Here is an 18,768-nt window from a genome sequence, read left to right on the forward strand (position 1 = left end):
TTTACTGACCATCGCGGCGCCGTTTTGTGGTCCGTTCTAAACATGGCAGCTCATTTGAGCATATCGCGGCCCATTCGTCACGTTTTGCGGACGTCCCACCGGCCCGATCGGTTCTCCAAATGGCCAGTCCGCCACTGATTGGCCCCAAAGTGCGTCGACCGGGACCGGGAAAATACCCGATATGCCAGATTACCAGTCTAGCCCTGACTGTAAAACACGGGATACCTCATCTGCCATTGGCTGAACCATGGACTTATGATAGACCTCACCGAACCTCAACAAAATGCGATGCACTTGACTGCAGTCGTGGAAAAAGAGCCCCAGTGTCCCCAGTACAATTTCAGCTTCGATTTTTCTCTTTAACAGTGCAGTTCCCATTAAGAGATATAACCTGGTGCAAATGAGAGTACTCATTTGTGACCATCACAGCTGAACATCTATCGAGACGTGTTTCTTCTTAAATGGCATCCAACGATCTGACATTCAGTGAGTTGATCACAGCTGTAAGTGCTGTTAAAGACACTGAGACACTGGGATTTGGCTGCAACACAAAACGGCCAGCTATAATGAACTGAGGTCTGCAAGAACGTTGATATTTTCTATATGTGCATGTTCCTTTAAAGACGCAATTAATGGTTCTAATAAGGCGTTTGTTCAAATCCATAACCCCAAATTCAAAAGGACCATTACAGTGATATTGTGTCACAATCGGCATTGGAAGGTTGTCAGATATCGCTGACATCCGATTACACTGTCCTATCGTCCAGCCCAAAGTGCATGACACAAAATTTGCATGCGGCCTCATGCCTGAAATTAGTGTTTTATGTTTTTATATATAATAAAATACAATTTTTACCCATGATGGCAAAACCCCATTTTCTCATTAATCCAGTCTACTAAGATTTAATCAGTTCATTGCAAATAAGTTTAGATTATATCTCTGTAATCTTGGTCTAAACGGAACATACTGAACACATTTATTTATTCTTTAAAAAAGAAACAAATATACTGGATATTTCACTTAATTTTAATGAATGGACATTTGCTTTCAGACACACTAAACCACGCCCCAATCATTGCACGTGTGTGCATATGTCAAGACTGCAGAACAGACATTCTCGAAGAAGACTACCAGTACAGATGACTTCGGTACTTGTGAATGGTATTTGCAGACAAATGTTGCACTGTACATATTATTTGTAATCGGTAAATACATCAAATTCTTCAAAAAGATGTGCCATATGTTGCTGGAAAGCTCTTAAAGAGTAGAACACAACCATCACATACCATTACATAGAGGAGGCAATTGTCTTTCAAACGAGTCCACACATAAGATAATCAGATGTATAGATCATTAGATAATCCACATGAAGCACAATGTTACATATGACCACCAGGAGATGGCGCCAAATACACGACACGGAATCAATGATGACTCAAATGACACAGAATGACACTCATTCTGTGAAATCTCGTGACTAAAATCATGTCTGCATGCTATGCAAACCTTTAGTCATTGTTGTGTTTGCATGTGTAATTAGTTCTTATGTACAATTATTATCTTTTATTTGTTTGGAGATGTTTTTGGACAGTATGATAAATTATTTTTTTAATGCTTTGGATTGATTTGATGCGTCAACACAAAATTTACTCAGTTGCAGTTTCTGAAAGGAACTAGTCTATTTTTAATTTATTTTTTATTTATCCAAGCATCCACCATAAGTATAACAGTGGCATAGAAATGCACTAAAAACCACTTAGTACACATTAGCAACTGCATAGCAACGGTCTGGCAACCACCCATCAGGTGGCAACTTTTGCACGAGCATGCACTCATTATACTTCCTTCAAAAAATGTAAAAATGTAGCTTTATTAGATGCTTAAACACAGACTAATTTTAGCAATGCTAAATTCTACAAACCTGTTAAGAGACGATGCTTCAACTGTGGCTAATACACTATTTATATGCAAACTTTTAGTAAAGGCTTAGCAATTATAAATGTGAAAGTAATGGAAATGAATTGGCCACCTCATTACATCTCTCCTCTGTCATCATTAAAGCTCTGAAGAATACAATAAGTCCTCTGCTGAGCTGCTGCGATATTTGATATTACAATTTGTTATGAAAATTTGGGGTAATTTGAGCTGGGACTACATACTATGTTTACCAATTAGAGACACACAGAGAGAGAGAGAGAGAGAGAGAGAGAGAGAGAGAGCGAGAGAGAGGGATGGTATATTTAAACACTTAATTGCCTGCCGCAATTATTTAATGCTGCTTATTATTATTATTATTATTTTACATGACGTCACGACTGTCAAGAATTCAAAGAATTCTGTTTATAATTTGTATGAACAGGTTTTATTAATTTATGCATTTATTTTTTATTATTATTTATTTTTTAAATGGCATTTGTGCAGGTTTTCTAGTAATCATGGCAGCAGGGATTCTTATATATTTTGAAAACAAATCTAAATTACGGTCTTCCCATAGCGGACGTCCGAACAGAACCAATTTCCCTCTGACTCCCATTCAAATTATCAGACTAAATTTACTGCCAAATCTTTCAATCTACAGTCACCAAATCTGTGATAGACAGACAAGCAAAACAAACTAGCAAAACCAAGCTGTCTGTCTTTCTGCCTGTCTATCTATCTGTCTGTCTGTCTGTCTATCTATCTGTCTGTCCATCTGTCCGTCCATCCATCTTTCTGTCTGTCAGTCTGTCTGTCCATCCATCCGTCCGTCCGTCCGTCCGCCGTCTGTCCGTCTATCCAGCTGTCTGTCTATCTGTCTGTCTGTCAATCCGTCCATCTGTCTTTCTATCTGTCTGTCTATCTATGTGTCTGTCCATCTGTCCATCTATCTGTCTGTCTGTCTGTTTGTCTATATTTCTGTCTGTCTGTCTGTCTGTCAGTCTGTCTGTCCATCTGTCTATCTTTCTGTCTGTCTGTCAGTCTGTCTATCCATCTGTCCATCTATCTGTCTGTCTGTCTATCTGTCTGTCCATCTATCTGTCTGTCTGTCTGTCTGTTTGTCTATCTTTCTGTCTGTCTGTCTGTCAGTCAGTCTGTCTATCCATCTGTCCATCTATCTGTCTGTCTGTCTATCTGTCTGTCTGTCTATCTGTCTGTCTGTCAGTCTGTCTATCCGTCTGTCCATCTATCTGTCTGTCTGTCTGTCTGTCTGTCTGTATATCTGTCAATCCATCTGTCTATCTGTTCGTCTGTCTGTCCGCCCGTCCGTCCGTCCGTCCGTCCGTCCGTCTGTCTATCTATCTATCTATCTATCTATCTATCTATCTATCTATCTATCTATCTATCTATCTGTCTGTATGTCGTTTTATTAAATGTATTTTTTCTCATTGAAAGTGTTTTTTAGGAAGGCACTGGTTATAAAAATGAGGGTGAATGATGCTGAGAAACTGCGCTATTTTTGATTTTTTAAATCGTTTTGCACGGTTACCTGATTTGCATAATCCATTGAGTGAATCAGGTGCTAAAACAACGCAGACAGCGCACACAAACAAACAACGCTATCAGTGAACACAATAAACTTTTAGTGAGCACCCTCGACACATATTTACCTGGGTAATAGCGAGCTAATCCAGTCGCGCTGCCGAACACTTGCCACAGTAGTGTCGGATCCTCATCTCTGTTCTTCTTAAAGACGTCCTCCAACGCCTCCGTCCAATTTAACTCATTCAACACAATAGTAGCTGAAATATACAGGAAGATACATACAATGTTAGCTATTTAATCTACAGCAGAACTGGTTCTTATGACCTCGGTTGAACATAGTAAACAGAAATGAAGACCTCAATTTATGTTGATAATAACATAAACTTATAACATAAAAAACATTACAAGTCAAACTTATATCATGTTATTTATAAATAAGTTGCACAAACATTAAAGTTTATTGAATAGAGTTCAGTATAGAGTCAGTTTGATTATTATTGGCTACATGTGATCAACAGACATATTTAGAGTTTCTGATGTATTTGAACTTTGTAGCTTTACACGTGTTTTACATAATATCTCAAAATATACATTAAATGTGTGTTATTTTATATTTTGTGCATGTGTAATGTTTATAACATCCAGCATGACTTATAATGTGTTATAACCACTTAAACATATCTTATAGATGTTTATAAGAAGACATTACTTTTGTCACTTTACGTAAAGATTACCTTATATATATATATATTACACATATATATTTAACACATTATAACATGTGCAGATAAAACTGGATGTGTGTTATAACACATTATACTCTAAAGTATAACTATGAATAGGGGAAGTCTTATAATGTACTTATAACTGTTGTTAAAATTATTTATGAGAAGTTATAACAGATTATGAGACATTACTAATGCATTTATGATGCATTATATATATATATTCAGCCTTCAAAAGAAAGTTCCCACATTTTTAAAACCCCTGAAAAGCTTTCCAGTTGTGCTAAAATACACAATTGTGAAAGAATTTGAATTAAATCAGCTCATTATTATTTTCTCAATCACACAAATGTGCTGTCCAACCAAAATCTCCCATCAGCCTTGAATCACATTAGCATTAAAACGCCGTCATATACGGCGGTCATGTGCATTTGGTGACTTGTACAGTCCGGAAAAATGAAATTAAGAGAGGCGTGATTTACACTCATGTCAAGCGCTGTTAACAGTAATTCAGTGCTCCTCATCTCTTCAGCCACAAACAAGCTTTATTACGTCATCACTGAGGGAACCATGGAAACATATCATTATCATGCCTCTGAAAAAGCTGCGTACTGATAGGCAGTCACAAGTGCTCGTCGAGATTATGCTAATCAAGTGAGAAAACAGCCTGCATGTCAACAATTATTGTAATGAAGTATGAAAAATTCAGTGTTATAACAACCATAACTTTAATTTGATTGTCTGGCGTGCAGCAGAGGTGGGAGGGCAGAGCTGAGCAAGGGAAAAAGAGGCGTGGTTTCTCCAGACCGATCATTGACCGAAGGATTGGGCTGGACTGGTAATCTGGCATACAGGGCATTTTCCCGGTGGGCCGACGCACTTTGGGGCCGATCAGGGGAGGACTGGCCATCAGGAGAAAGGAGTGGTCTGGTGGGTCGGCTGTGAAAAGGGCCGAATGGGCCGCGATGAGTGATAATGAGCCTCCGCGTTATGCTTTCAAGCTCCAAAAATGACTAAAAGCACCAAAAAAAGTGTCCTTTAAGCAGTCCATATGACTAATGCGCAATACGTCAAGTCTTCTTGACAGCTTTGTGAGAGGAAGAGTTAGAAAAGTAAGACTTTATTGACTTGTGTAATCTCATTCAGGTTTACGAGCAGTTACATATGAGTTGTGTGATATGGATGTTCTGTGTTTGACCTGTAGTTTTGCTCCAAAATCAAAGCTGAAAATTGTCATTTTTACCCCCTCTACAAAATGGACTATTCAGTAAATATGAATCCAATTTAATATACAATTTAATATTTTGATTTTAATATTATCATAATTTATGTATTTTTTTCACCAGTAAAAAAAACCTAACTCTTTCCACTTAGACATAAAGGATTAGGAAATGACACACACATAATTGTATAAAATACTAAACAATTACACAACAAACAATGAAGAAATGTCCTTCTTAAATTACAGGTGCAGCAGCCACATCTGCCAGTGTGTGTGTGTGTGTGTGTGTGTGTGTGTGTAAATGTGTGAGTGTGTGTGTGTGTGTGTATTTTTGTGTATATGTGTGTGTGTGTGTGTGTATGTATGTGTGTGTGTGTATGTGTGTATTTGTGTGTATGTGTGTGTATGTATGTGTGTGTGTGTGTGTGTGTGTGTGTGTGTGTATGTGTGTGTGTGTGTATGTGTGTGTGTGTGTGTGTGTGTGCATATTTAAGTGGTTTACGAGGATTTGTTATGTTACAAACTGGTAATCACAAGGGCATTATACTATAAATGTGGTTTATGAGGACATTTCTAGTGTGCCCATAATTCAAATCTCAAAAAAAAAAAAACATGAAAATGTAAAAATGCAGAAAGTTTTTTGTGAGGGTTAGGTTTAGGGGTTGTGTGAGTGTTAGGGGACAGAATCTATAGTTCATACAGTCATTATGTCTATGGAGAGTCCTCATAATGATAGCTGCACAAATATCCTCCATATTGTATAACTTTATTCTCAAAGCTTATCACAATTATATTTGTATTACTTCACAAATACACAATTACTAAAGGGCGCCAGTAATTACCTAATTCACTTGTCTGGCACGTGTCGTGCGTGTGTGTGCGTTTAGTATGTGCATGGGAGTGTGTATGTAAAGGTCAATAGAGGAGGGACGTCTAAATCTCAAGATCCAGACATTATCCCATCAGGGCCGCTGAGACGCTGCAGACTGAACAAACAGCTATCAACATATATAACATTGAGAAACACACAAATATCTGAACTACGACTCACTTTCATCACCTCAGTGTGTCTGTGGAGAGGAGGAGATACTTACAGCCGTCATATATATCTGTGGGGATATGCACAGCCGTGTGGTTGTAGGAAGTGAAGCGGTTTTTGAATGACGGGTCTTCTTTAAATTCAGGTTTGATCCGGTTTTTCCGTCCTTCGGTTTCATTGGATTCCAGCTGTAGGAGAAAGAATCATGAAATCACACCACAGGAACAGCAGATCAGCTGTTTGGTGACCCCACCCACCCCCACCAAACATCTTTTGGTCATGAACAACAAACACCCCCACCCCGCACCCCCGCTCAGCAACTTTTGGGTGGAGGCGGGCCCTTGGAGATAATTGGCCCCAGGGCCTTTGCAAGTCATAATCCGTCCCTGCTTGGTTGCCAATGACAACACAACACAGCGGCAGTGTCGGGGCGGCTGTGGCTCAGTTGGTAGAGCGGGTTGTCCACTAATCGCAGGGTTGGCGGGCCAGCCCACACGCCTCCACAAATCACGTTGGTAACCGCTAAGGTTAATAAAGGCGCTATATAAGTGCAGACCCTTTACCATTTACCGTGACGCCCAAAACGACCATAAAACGATGATTTAATCAACTTTACAGGTCATAAACAACTTTTTACAGAATAATTAATGCAAGCACTTTTATGAAATTATAAGCGTCACATTTCTGACTTTAAACCCTCCAAAAATTGGCTCCATTGACTTCCACTGTGCATTAAGTAATCAACATTATGCCACAAATGCTGTCCACTGAACTTAACTTCAGTTTATTCCGGAATATTCCTTTAAGAATAAGATATACACAAGCAATCAAAAATTCAATGAACATTTAATTTACATAATATTTAGTCAAAATAAAATAATCTGACCCAATTGTTTGCAATTCGTACTAGAGGTCGACCGACAGTGGATTTGGCCGATACTATAACTACGGCGGTGGGAACGGCCGATAATCGATTATTCGGCCGATAGTTTTTCTAATTAATTTATAGATTGTAAAAATAAATACATTTCATTCTTTCTTTACTATGACAGGCAAAGACAACAAGTCCAAAATTAATAAAATCACAGATTCAGTTTTTATTCAGCCAAAAATAAGATTACGATTTGGTCCATAATGCGGGACTTTTATATATAAACAAGCCCGAAACACACCGGGGGACTCTTATTTTGAAATTATTAAATGGTGAAAAAACATAGTTTTATGCCGATGATCGTTCCAAAAAAGCAACTATCGGCACCGATTAATCGGTAAAGCCGATATAATCTAATCAAAACCCATCAAAATCTCATATATGCAAACAAATAATAGTAAATAAATACAATTTACAAGGATTATATAAAATATCAATATCAAAATAAAAAAAATAACAATTCTTGCCAATTCGGCATCAACATAATAACAATTAGCTGATGTATCGACCAGTCATCGGTATCAATTATTTAATATCGCACATTGGCACATGGTTTGCAATTCGTACAATTTGCACTGATAGAATTTTAATTTAAAACTATTCGCTTAAATCTGTGTTTTGTTACAGCTAAAGCGTTCATGCGAGATAAACGCAGTTTGAGTTCTAAATGTGCTTTTGTTTATAACTGAGACGATGTAGAGACGTAAAGAATACATTTATAATTACATTTCTTTTGTAGATGCGTCCTCAATTATCAGTGCTTTGCTTCAGCAGCAAAACCACGAAACTATCTGTATCGGCACACATATGATGTATCGTTCATCCCAAATAACAGTCGGACTGCTTGTACTTTAGGTGTCTTTATGCTTGCTCTAATTGGCAGTTGTGATATATAGTGCACAGTAAAAGAGTCCCCTACAGAGTGCAGGTCAAGAGACGATATTTCTCCATCATCTCTGACTGCTTTAAATAACTCATACATATGCACGATGAAGAATCTGTGCTTGAGAAACGCTGAGTGCTTCTTTGAAGAGGGTTGAATCATATACTCACATTATCCTTGGCATTGAAGTAAACTATATCCTCCTCCTGCAGAGAGAGGGAACAAGAAGAGAAGCCCACTTTGAGAAAAGCTTGGATTCAGGATAGAACAGAAACATGATTTACTGCCGAACAACTGGGGCAGATGAAAACTTGTTTCCATGATGTCACTATAGAACAGCATCAAATCTGACCCCATTTACTTTTTTATGCACATTCATTGTTTTATTGTGCATTATTTACAGGTGCATGTATATGGATCATCATCATGTGACAAACCAGAAAACAACAAGGACCTCTTAAGACCCTCAAGAATGTGTGTGAAATAATACAAAATATATTATTTTTGTTATATTAGTAAATATAAATATTTTGACATTTTTACGAAGTTGTGTTCAGGTCAAATTGAGTAATCCTGATAAAACGTATTGATATGCTTGACTCAAATGTATATTCTTAGGGTCTGTGTATCTCAGCGAGTATTGACGCTATCACACCTGGAGTCGCGAGTTTGAATCCAGGGCGTGCTGAGTGACTCCAGTCAGGTCTCCTTAGCAACCAAATTGTCTCAGTTGCTAGGGAGGGTAGAGTCACATGGGGTAACCTCCTCGCGGTGTCACGTGATAAGATGCGCGGATTGACGGTCTCAGAAGCGGAGGTGACTGAGACCCGGATGGAGATAAGTAACCGCCAGGGCTGGACTGGTAATCTGGCATACCGGACATTTTCCCAGTGGGCTGACACGCTTTGGGGCCAATCAGGGGCAGACTGGCCATCGGGAGAACCAAGCGGGTCGGTGTGTCGGCCATGAAACGGACGCGATAGGCTAAAATGAGCCACCATGTTATGCAGAACGGACCAGCGCCGCGACATGCAGAAAAGGGCAGCGAATTATTAAAATGTTTTTTTGACGAGGAGGAGGGCATGACCACGATGGAGGCATCATAAGGGGCAGACGGAGACAACGGTTCGAGAGAGAGACGCATGTGACCGCGTTGCATGTGTGTCTGTTTGTTTATGTGTTATGTTGTTTTAAGTTCATTTATATCATTAAAGTTTATGTTGAGCTGTTTCCCGCCTTGCTAGACCTTATACTGTTACAGTGGTGCCCAAACCTGGGAGGGACGATGGATGCGCTATTGTGGAGTCCTTGCTGCTGCCATCCGCCAGCGGACCAGTCGCAGCAGTCTGCCTGGAGACGGAGGGGTCACTGCCGGCCACCGAGAGCAAGAGGAAGCACTGCCGTCTGCCGGGGGAGGTGCGAGCTGATATCCACCAGAAGGCCGAGGAGCATTTGAGCACCGGGCAACAGCGTATCCGGGAGCCGGTGAGCAAGTTCTACTCTCTCTCTCTCTCTCTCTCTCTCTCTCTCTTTCGCCATGTCTCCGCTCAGCCTTTCCTTCTCCCCACGCCTCCCCTCATCTCTCCCCCAGGTTCACAGGGGGTGGGGTGGACCCCCGGCTGACAGAACGGCCGGAAGGGTAGCATCTCACTCCCAGAGATGTCGGGGGAGTTAGTCAGACCGGTGAGGAGGAGGGCGTGGCCGGCGTTAATCAGCTGATCAGCGGGAGAGAGCGAGATAAGGGCTGGTCCGAGAGAGACAGATGCACACGGCCATGCTGCACGTTTGTTTATGCTGGTTTTAAGTTTACCATTAAACCTTATGTTCAGCCGGTTCCCGCCTCCTCCTTGCCCGTCCTTTAACTGTTACACCTTTCATTGAGTTTTCTCAGGGTTACTCCATATATGTTTACATTTCTATGCAAATTTTGATCAGGTCAGGTGATATATATATATATTTCAACTACACACAGTCATGAGGTTCCAAAGGGGTGCTCTTGGTTTTATTGTCACATGATTTATAGTTAATATTCATATACAATTTTTTCTTTTACTTTCGGAATAGCAGAACTTGCGCTTACTAATAACTGTGCTAACCTGTACATTTACAAGTACTGCTGGCACAGTTCCTATGCACTCACTGAACATTTGCGTTGTAGTTAACTTGCAAGTATGCATGAGTGTATCAGGGAGAGCCAAAGAAAGCTGGAAGTTATAATAACCTGCTGATGTTTCACAGCTCTGGAATATCAGCTTTGTTGGAATCAGGTGAATTAGTCGTTCAGAACATATGGTGTGTTAGTGTGTGTCTACAGTGAATATGAATCCACGAGAGATATGCAGAATGTGTATTCAGTGAAATAAAATCTTGAGACATCTGTGAGAGTGTGGGTAGTGAAAGTATATCCACAGTATTAAGCAGCAACACATTTCCTCATCGTCACACACACAAAAGCACACACACACACACACACACACACACTCACTAACACACACACTCTCTCTCTATCTCTCACACACACACTAACACACACACAAACACACACACGCACTCAGTAACACACACACTCTCTCTCTCACACACACACGCACACACACACACACACACGCACGCACGCACACACACTCACAAACACACACACGCACTCACTAACACACTCTCTCTCTCACACACACACACACACACACACACTCATACACGCACACACATGTACACACACACACGCACTCACTAACACACACTCTCTCTCTCACACACACACACACACACACACACACACACACACACACACACACACACACACACATTCACTAACACACACACTCTCTCTCTCTCTCTCTCTCACACACACACACTAACACACACACAAACACACACACGCACTCACTAACACACACACACACACACACTCACAAACACACACACGCACTCACTAACACACACTCTCTCTCTCTCTCTCACACACGCACACACATGTACACACACACTCACAAACACACACACGCACTCACTAACACACACTCTCTCTCTCTCACACACACACACACACACACTCACACACGCACACACATACTCACAAACACACACACGCACTCACTAACCCACACTCTCTCTCTCTCTCTCACACACACACACACACTCACACTCACACACGCACACACACTCACAAACACACGCACTCACTAACACACACACTCTCTCTCTCTCTCTCACACACACACACACACACACATGCACACGCACTCACAAACACACACACACACTCACTAACACACTCTCTCACACACTCACTCCTCACTAACACATACACACACATACACACACTCTCTCCCTCTCTCTCACACACACACACGCACACACTAACACACACACTCACTCCTCACTAACACACACACACACACACACACACAGACACACAAGCACACACTAACACACACACACATTCACTCCTCACTCCGCACTCACTCACTAACACACACACGCACTCCACTAACACACTCTCTCTCTCTCTCTCTCTCACACACACACTTACTCACTAACACACACACACACACACACACACACACACACACACACACTCACTAACACACTCTCTCTCTCACACACACACAATCACTTACTAACACACACACACACACACACACACACACACGCACTCACTTACTAACACACACACGCACTCAGTAACACACACTCTCACACACACACACTCACTTACTCACTAACACACACACGCACTCATTAACACACACTCTCACACACACACAAACTCTCTCTCTCTCTCCTCTCTCTCTCTCTCTCTCTCTCTCACACACACACACACACAGTCACACTCACAGTCACGCACACACTCACACTCACACTCACATACACATGCACACAAATACACACACACACACACACGCACACACAAACGCACGCACAAGCACACAGACAGGCGTACACACACGCACAGACACACGCATGCACACGTGCACACACACGCACAGACACATGCACGCACACATGCACACACACGCGCGCACACTCTGGGGTCAGAAGAGGCCTCCGAATATTTATTTGCTAATCAATGCATAAATTCCCTTGTTTGATTGCATTTAATTTAATGAATCTTGATTTCATTTCCTGGAACGTCTTGGCCAGATCGATGAGTTTTAACACACGAGTCATTTAGCACCGAAACTGAGTCGAGGTATTATCAGTTTCAAAAACCTCTCCCACTGCTGGTGTCTTCATATGGAATGATCCAATCAGGAACCTGCAGAACATCATATTTCATCCTTGAATAGCATTTAAGTCATTCAAAGACATCTGAGATTCCTTCCGTTGCCTTGAGTAAACTTTTATGTACAAGACGGATGTGAGAACTGATACAATTGAAAAAGAAAAAAAACATGGATAATTCCAGTCCTGGATGCTGATTGGTCAATACAGTTTTCTAGTCTAAAATACAGAGCAATACGCTAGCCTACTTGTGAGGGATCTACTTTTAGGCAGAAGGGAAAGTAGATAATAAAACATGCAGTTGAAATGATGTTTCGCTTGAGTAAAAGCTGTAGAACGCTCAACATTGAGTGCTTTGCATCATCATGGACGTGTTCAGAGTATTGCACATAAAATAAAATAACATATTTAGGTAAATGGACAAGAAATCTTGTGCAGTTACTTACTTCAAACTCATCTTTCCATTGATGCTCCATTTGAAAATTCTCTGCTGCAGTTGCCAAAGTCTAAAAAAACAAACAGATCAACAAAAAATAAACAATTTTAATGAGTTACTACATCAAAGTACTTATGATCAAAGTAGCTTTGATCATGAACTGGTAAATGAAATGTAATAACAATAGACACCACTGTCATCTAATGCAATATCACCCGCCTTAAACATGATATGCATTAACTGAGCTTTAATTCCAGGTAATAAAAAAAAGGATTAAGTAGGTAATTTAGGATTAGTTTGAGTCCATCAATGCTTGAGATAAAAATTTTGTTTTAGGTACTGACACGTCACCATTTCAATGTTTTTCACAAATTTATAACAAATACAATATATATATATATATATATATATAAATGACATTATTGTTTTCATGTGAATAATTAAAGTTGCATTTCTAGTTTCAACATTATTTGTACTTCAGACTTTTGTTTTGTTGGACAAGAAAAACTAGCTTCATAACATGTGACCTAAATATGTTTTTTGACCATTGAAAATGGGTATGGAGCCACATTGAGAGCCCCATATCTCTGGGGTTTAACCATATAGGACCTTAAAAATTAACATACAAAAATGTAAGTTTGTTCTGAACCAGAATCTAAAAGGACATTAAGACATCTTTAATACTTCTGGAGTTATAGACACTCCAACTTTGGAAAAACAACACAAAGAAGTGTTTTTTCCCATTTTTGAACTCACACCATTGGCGTATAATGCATCAAGAGGTGCTAAAATCAACTGATTTTAGTAATAGATCTACCAATCTCTGTGTAAACATAAAATACTTGCACTGACACCTTTATAAAGTTTTTTTTTTTACCTGTAGTTTTGCTCCAAAATCATAGGCAAACATTGTCATTTTGACCACAAAATAATGGATTACTCATTAAAAATCGATCTTGTGGCTTTCATCATAATTTATGTTTATCTTGCTTCAGAAAAATGCTCGATTTGGCAATGGAATAACTAAAGTGTTTAATGTCAACTACCCTGTATATAGTGCCAAAACACAACACATAATCTCTGAATTCACATCCTGAAAAAATTAAACAGTCTTGTTCTGGCTGCCCTGTTTCTGACAGGCAAAAGAAGGAATGAACAAAGAAAGGAACAAACTTTTAAAACAACGAGACAGAAAAAAAAGGGAAATAGGGAAGAAAGGAAAGAAGGAAAAAGAAAGATAGGATAAAAAAAACGAATTAATAAACTTTGGAACAATGCAGGAAGAAAGGAAGGAAAAAAGGAAGGATCAAGCCTTTACAACAACAGGACATGCTACAGACAAAAATGAGAAGGAAGTAAGGAAGGATGAAGGAAAGAAGGAAGTAAAGGAAGAAGGAAGGATCAAACTTACAACAATGGGACCTGCTACAGAAAAAATGAAAAGTAAGGAAGGAAAGAAGGAAGTAAATGAAAAAGGAAGGAAGGAAGAAGGAAAGGAGGAAGGAAGGAAGTAAAGGAAGGAAGGATCAAACTTTTACAACAATGGGACCTGCTTCAGAACAAAATGGGAAGGAAGAAAGGAAGGAAGAAGGAAAGGAGGAAGGAAGTAAAGGAGGAAGGAGGGACGGAAGGCAGGATGGATCAAGCTTTTATAACAATAGGACCTGCTAAAGAATAAAATGGGAAGGAAGAAGGAAAGGAGGATATAAGTAAAGGAAGGAAGGATCAAACTTACAATAATGGGACCTGCTTCAGAACAAAATGTGAAGGAAGGAAGGAAGGAAAGAAAGAAGGAAGGAAGGAAAGGAGGAAGGAAGGACGGAAGGCAGGATGGATCATGCTTTTACAACAATGGGACCTGCTTCAGTACAAAATGGGAAGGAAGAAAGGAAGGAAGAAGGAAAGAAAGAAAGAAAGAAAGATAGAAAGAAGGAAGGAAGGAAGGAAAGGAGGATATAATTAAAGGAAGGTTCAAACTTACAATAATGGGACCTGCTACTGAAAAAAATGGGAAGGAAGAAAGAAGGGAAGGAAGGATCAAACTTACAACAATGGGACATGCTACAGAAAAAAATGGGAAGGAAGTAAGGAAGGAAGGAAGGAAGTATAGGAAGAAGGAAAGAAGGATCAAACTTACAACAATGGGACCTGCTACAGAAAAAAATGGGAAGGAATTAAGGAAGGAAGGAAGGAAGTATAGGAAGAAGGAAAGAAGGATCAAACTTACAACAATGGGACCTGCTACAGAAAAAAATGGGAAGGAAGTAAGGAAGGAAAGAAGGAATAAAGGAAGAAGGAAAGGAGGAAGGAAGGATCAAACTTACAATAATGGGACCTGCTACAGAAAAAAATGGGAAGGAAGTAAGGAAGGAGGAAGGAAGTAAAGGAAGAAGTAAGGAAGGAAGGAAAGGAAGAAGGAAAGGAGGAAGGAAGTAAAGGAAGGAAGAAGGAAAGATGGAAGGAAGTAAAGGAAGAAGGAAGAAAGAAGCAAACTTTTACAACAATGGGACCTGCTACAGAACAAAATGGGAAGGAAGTAAGGAAGGAGGAAGGAAGTAAAGGAAGAAGTAAGGAAGGAAGGAAAGGAAGAAGGAAAGGAGGAAGGAAGTAAAGGAAGTAAAGGAAGGAAGGAAGAAGGAAAAGAGTAAGGAAGGAAGTAAAGGAAGAAGGAAAGGAGGAAAAGAGGAAGGAAGTAAAGGAGGAAGAAAGGAAGGAAGAATGAAAGGAGGAAGGAAGAAGGAAAGGAGGAAGGAATGAAGTAAAGGAGGAAGGAAAAGAGGAAGGAAGGAAGTAAAGGAGGAAGGAAGGAAGAAGGAAAAGAGGAAGGAAGGAAGTAAAGGAAGGCAGGAAGGAAGGAAGGAACAAAGGATTAAGTATTTAGAACAATAGGACCTGCCATTGGAAAATAATGGGAAGGAAGGAAATAGAAAGGACAGAAGGAAGAAATGAATAAATGAAGAACAAAGAAATGAGGGAAGAAAGAAGGAAGGATGGAAAGAACTAAGTAGGGAAGGAAATAAATAAGGATGGAAAGAAAGAACGAAGGAAATAAAAGGAAGAAACTTGTACAAAAATGGGACCTGCCACTGGAAAATGAGAAGGAATAAATTAAGGACGAAACTTTTACAACAACAACAACCATCAGAAAAATGCATGTTTATCCTTCTATCCAGATACTATGGATGCTGCTCTTAAAAACAGTCGGGCGGGCACACACACACACACACACACACACACACACACACACACACACACACACACACACACACACACACACACACACACACACACACACACACACACACACACAAGAGCAGTAAGTCTGAGCTGAGAGCCAGCAGTCTCCTCACCTCCTCTGCACAGTCTGGGAACGACTAAAAATACGCAGTTTCACACTCAGGCACATACACATTTACACATGCACCCGGCGCTCACAAAGATCAGCTTGTTATTCAGAATATGGAAGACTGTGGTCAGACTAACCTTACTCATAAAATATGGGATAAAAATCAAAGAAATGTAAAATACCATGTCACTCCCCCTCATAAAAACACGCTGCAATTATTCCACACTGTGGATGCAGCAACAAGTCGATATATCCATGCGGCATCGACAGCATGCTGCTGCCATAACAACCGTTTCCAGGAAAGACTCATTAGTGGCCTGCACTCTTTAGAGGTCCTCAAGGAGTGAAGGTTCACGAAGTTCATAATGTAAACCAAGACTGAAGAATTTCCACTCATTACACAGAATAATCAATTACGTAGAATAGAGATAATGAAAGATGGAGGTGGGCGATCCATTATTTCGAGTTTCCTTTTGAAAGGAAAGAATCTCTAATTTGTGCGAGAACACAAGCAGCCACTCAGAGAGAAGATATCATTCTAAAATGTCATCTTGGAAATATAATGATTAAACGCCACAGGAGAAACACAGTAGCAGGTTACAATATACAGAAGGAACAATGAAAGAAGGAAGGAAAGGAGGGAGTGAGGGAATGAAGGACAGAAGAAAAAAGGTAGTGAGGAAGAAAGGAAGGAATGATGGAAGGAGGGAGGAAAAATGAAGAAAGGTTAGAAGGTAGAAAGGATGGAAGGAAATAAAAGACAACAAAAATTAAGAAAAAAGGTTGGAAGGAAAAAAAAAGGACAGAAGGGAGGAAACAGAAAGTATGGAAGGAAGGAATTAAAAAAGGAATGCTGGAAGAAAGTAAGGAAGCCTTAAGAATAAAAGGAAGAAAGGGAAGAAGGAATAACAAAGAGAGGATGAAAGGTAGAAAGAAGGCATGGAAGAAAAAATGGTAGGACAGAAGAAACTAAATAATGGTTGGAAGGAAGAAGGAAAAAGAATGGAAGAAAGGAAGGACAGAAGGAAGGAAAAAATAAACTAAGGTAAACTAAGGTAGGAAATAAGACAACAGGAAGGACAGAAGAAAGTAAGGAAGCCTTAAGAATAAATGGAAGGAATAACGAAGGGAGGATGAAAGATCCTGGTCTTTAATGAGCCTAAGAGAGCACATGTTACACCACTCCTCGTCTCTCTCTCCACTGGCTGCCGGTTGATGCACGTATTAAATTCAAGGCTCTGATGCTGCATATAAAACAGTCACTGGGTCTGCTCCAGCATACCTAAAATCATTTCTGCAGAGCTACGTTCCCACCAGAAGCCTGCGGTCGGCTAAGGAACGTCGCCTTGTCCTACCAAAACAAAGAGGCACCAAAACACTTTCCCGGACATTCAGTTTCATCATACCACGGTGGTGGAATGACCTTCCCAACTCAATCTGGGAAGCTAACTCACTCTCTATCTTCAAAAAACGGCTAAAAAGACATCTTTTCCAAAAGCACTTAACCGGTCACTAAAAAAAAAAAAAATTACTTACATTTCTTGTTGCACTTAAATCTGTTTTGTATACTATTATGATGATAGTGAAACTCTGTAATATGGCACTTTTTGTACCACTGTCTCCTTAAGATGATTCGCTGATGTACTTCCTCTTTTGTAAGTCGCTTTGGATAAAAGCGGCTGCCAAAAGAATAAATGTAAATGAAAGATAGAAATAAAGGATGGAAGAAAAAAGAAAGGAAGGAAATAGAAATACTGGAAGGAAACAGAAAGGATGGAAGGAAGAAAGGAAGAAATTTAGAAAAAAGAAAGAAAGGAAGGAAGGAAATAGAAAAATGGCAAAAAGGAAAATAAGAAAGAAAGTGTGAAGGAAAGAAAAGGAAGGAAGGAAAGAAGGACATAGAAAGGATGGAATGAAGAAAAAATAAATAAAGGAAGGAAATAGAAATACCGAAAAGAAACAGAAAGGACGGAAGGAAAGTAAGAAAGAATCAGTGCAAGGAAAAAAGGAAGGAAGGATGGAAGGAAGAAAGAAATTAAGAAAAAGAAAGGAGGGAAGGAAGGACATACAGAAAGAAAGAAAGAAAGAAAGGATTCATCTTTTAGAACAATAGGATCTGCCACTGGAAAATAATGGGAAGGAAAAAAGGAACTTTTATTTTGATTGAAGATGTGGGAAGACAAAAGGTGCTAAATCAAGCCTGCGTTATTAACAAAGTATTTTCAGTAGCGACTCCAGCAGTGGCACTGAGGCGACGCGTTACAGGTACTAATGCGCTTGGTAAATCAAGACCTTCATGTCAGGGTGTTTTTGGGGCTGATGGACACACTAATAAACTACAGCCGTGTTTGCTTGTTCATTCCCGCTAGTTCACTCCCCGCCAATTCATCAACCTGATTACAGTAACCGCAGTGGAATCAATAACCTCACAGGAGCTCCATCAATACCTTCACTCCACTTTAATCATGCCAGTCTGAACAGAGAGAGAAAGAGAGAGAG

At 39.9% G+C, this 18,768-nt stretch overlaps 1 protein-coding gene across 1 annotated transcript in view; it reads right to left on the reverse strand.

Moving 5' to 3' along the window:
* The window catches only part of LOC127661960 (voltage-dependent calcium channel subunit alpha-2/delta-1), a 144,648-nt gene that overhangs the window by 84,444 nt on the left and 41,436 nt on the right, over positions 1-18,768 (reverse strand). Inside the window, exons 4-7 of the mRNA XM_052152953.1 lie at positions 12,934-12,993; positions 8,434-8,469; positions 6,505-6,637; positions 3,589-3,720 (exon numbers count right to left, since the gene is read on the reverse strand). Coding sequence (XP_052008913.1) covers positions 3,589-3,720; positions 6,505-6,637; positions 8,434-8,469; positions 12,934-12,993 — 361 coding nt within the window. The remainder of the gene's footprint in view (positions 1-3,588; positions 3,721-6,504; positions 6,638-8,433; positions 8,470-12,933; positions 12,994-18,768) is intronic.

The sequence above is a fragment of the Xyrauchen texanus genome, chromosome 21, assembly GCF_025860055.1.
Source record: "Xyrauchen texanus isolate HMW12.3.18 chromosome 21, RBS_HiC_50CHRs, whole genome shotgun sequence".
Taxonomy (NCBI): Eukaryota; Metazoa; Chordata; class Actinopteri; order Cypriniformes; family Catostomidae; genus Xyrauchen; species Xyrauchen texanus.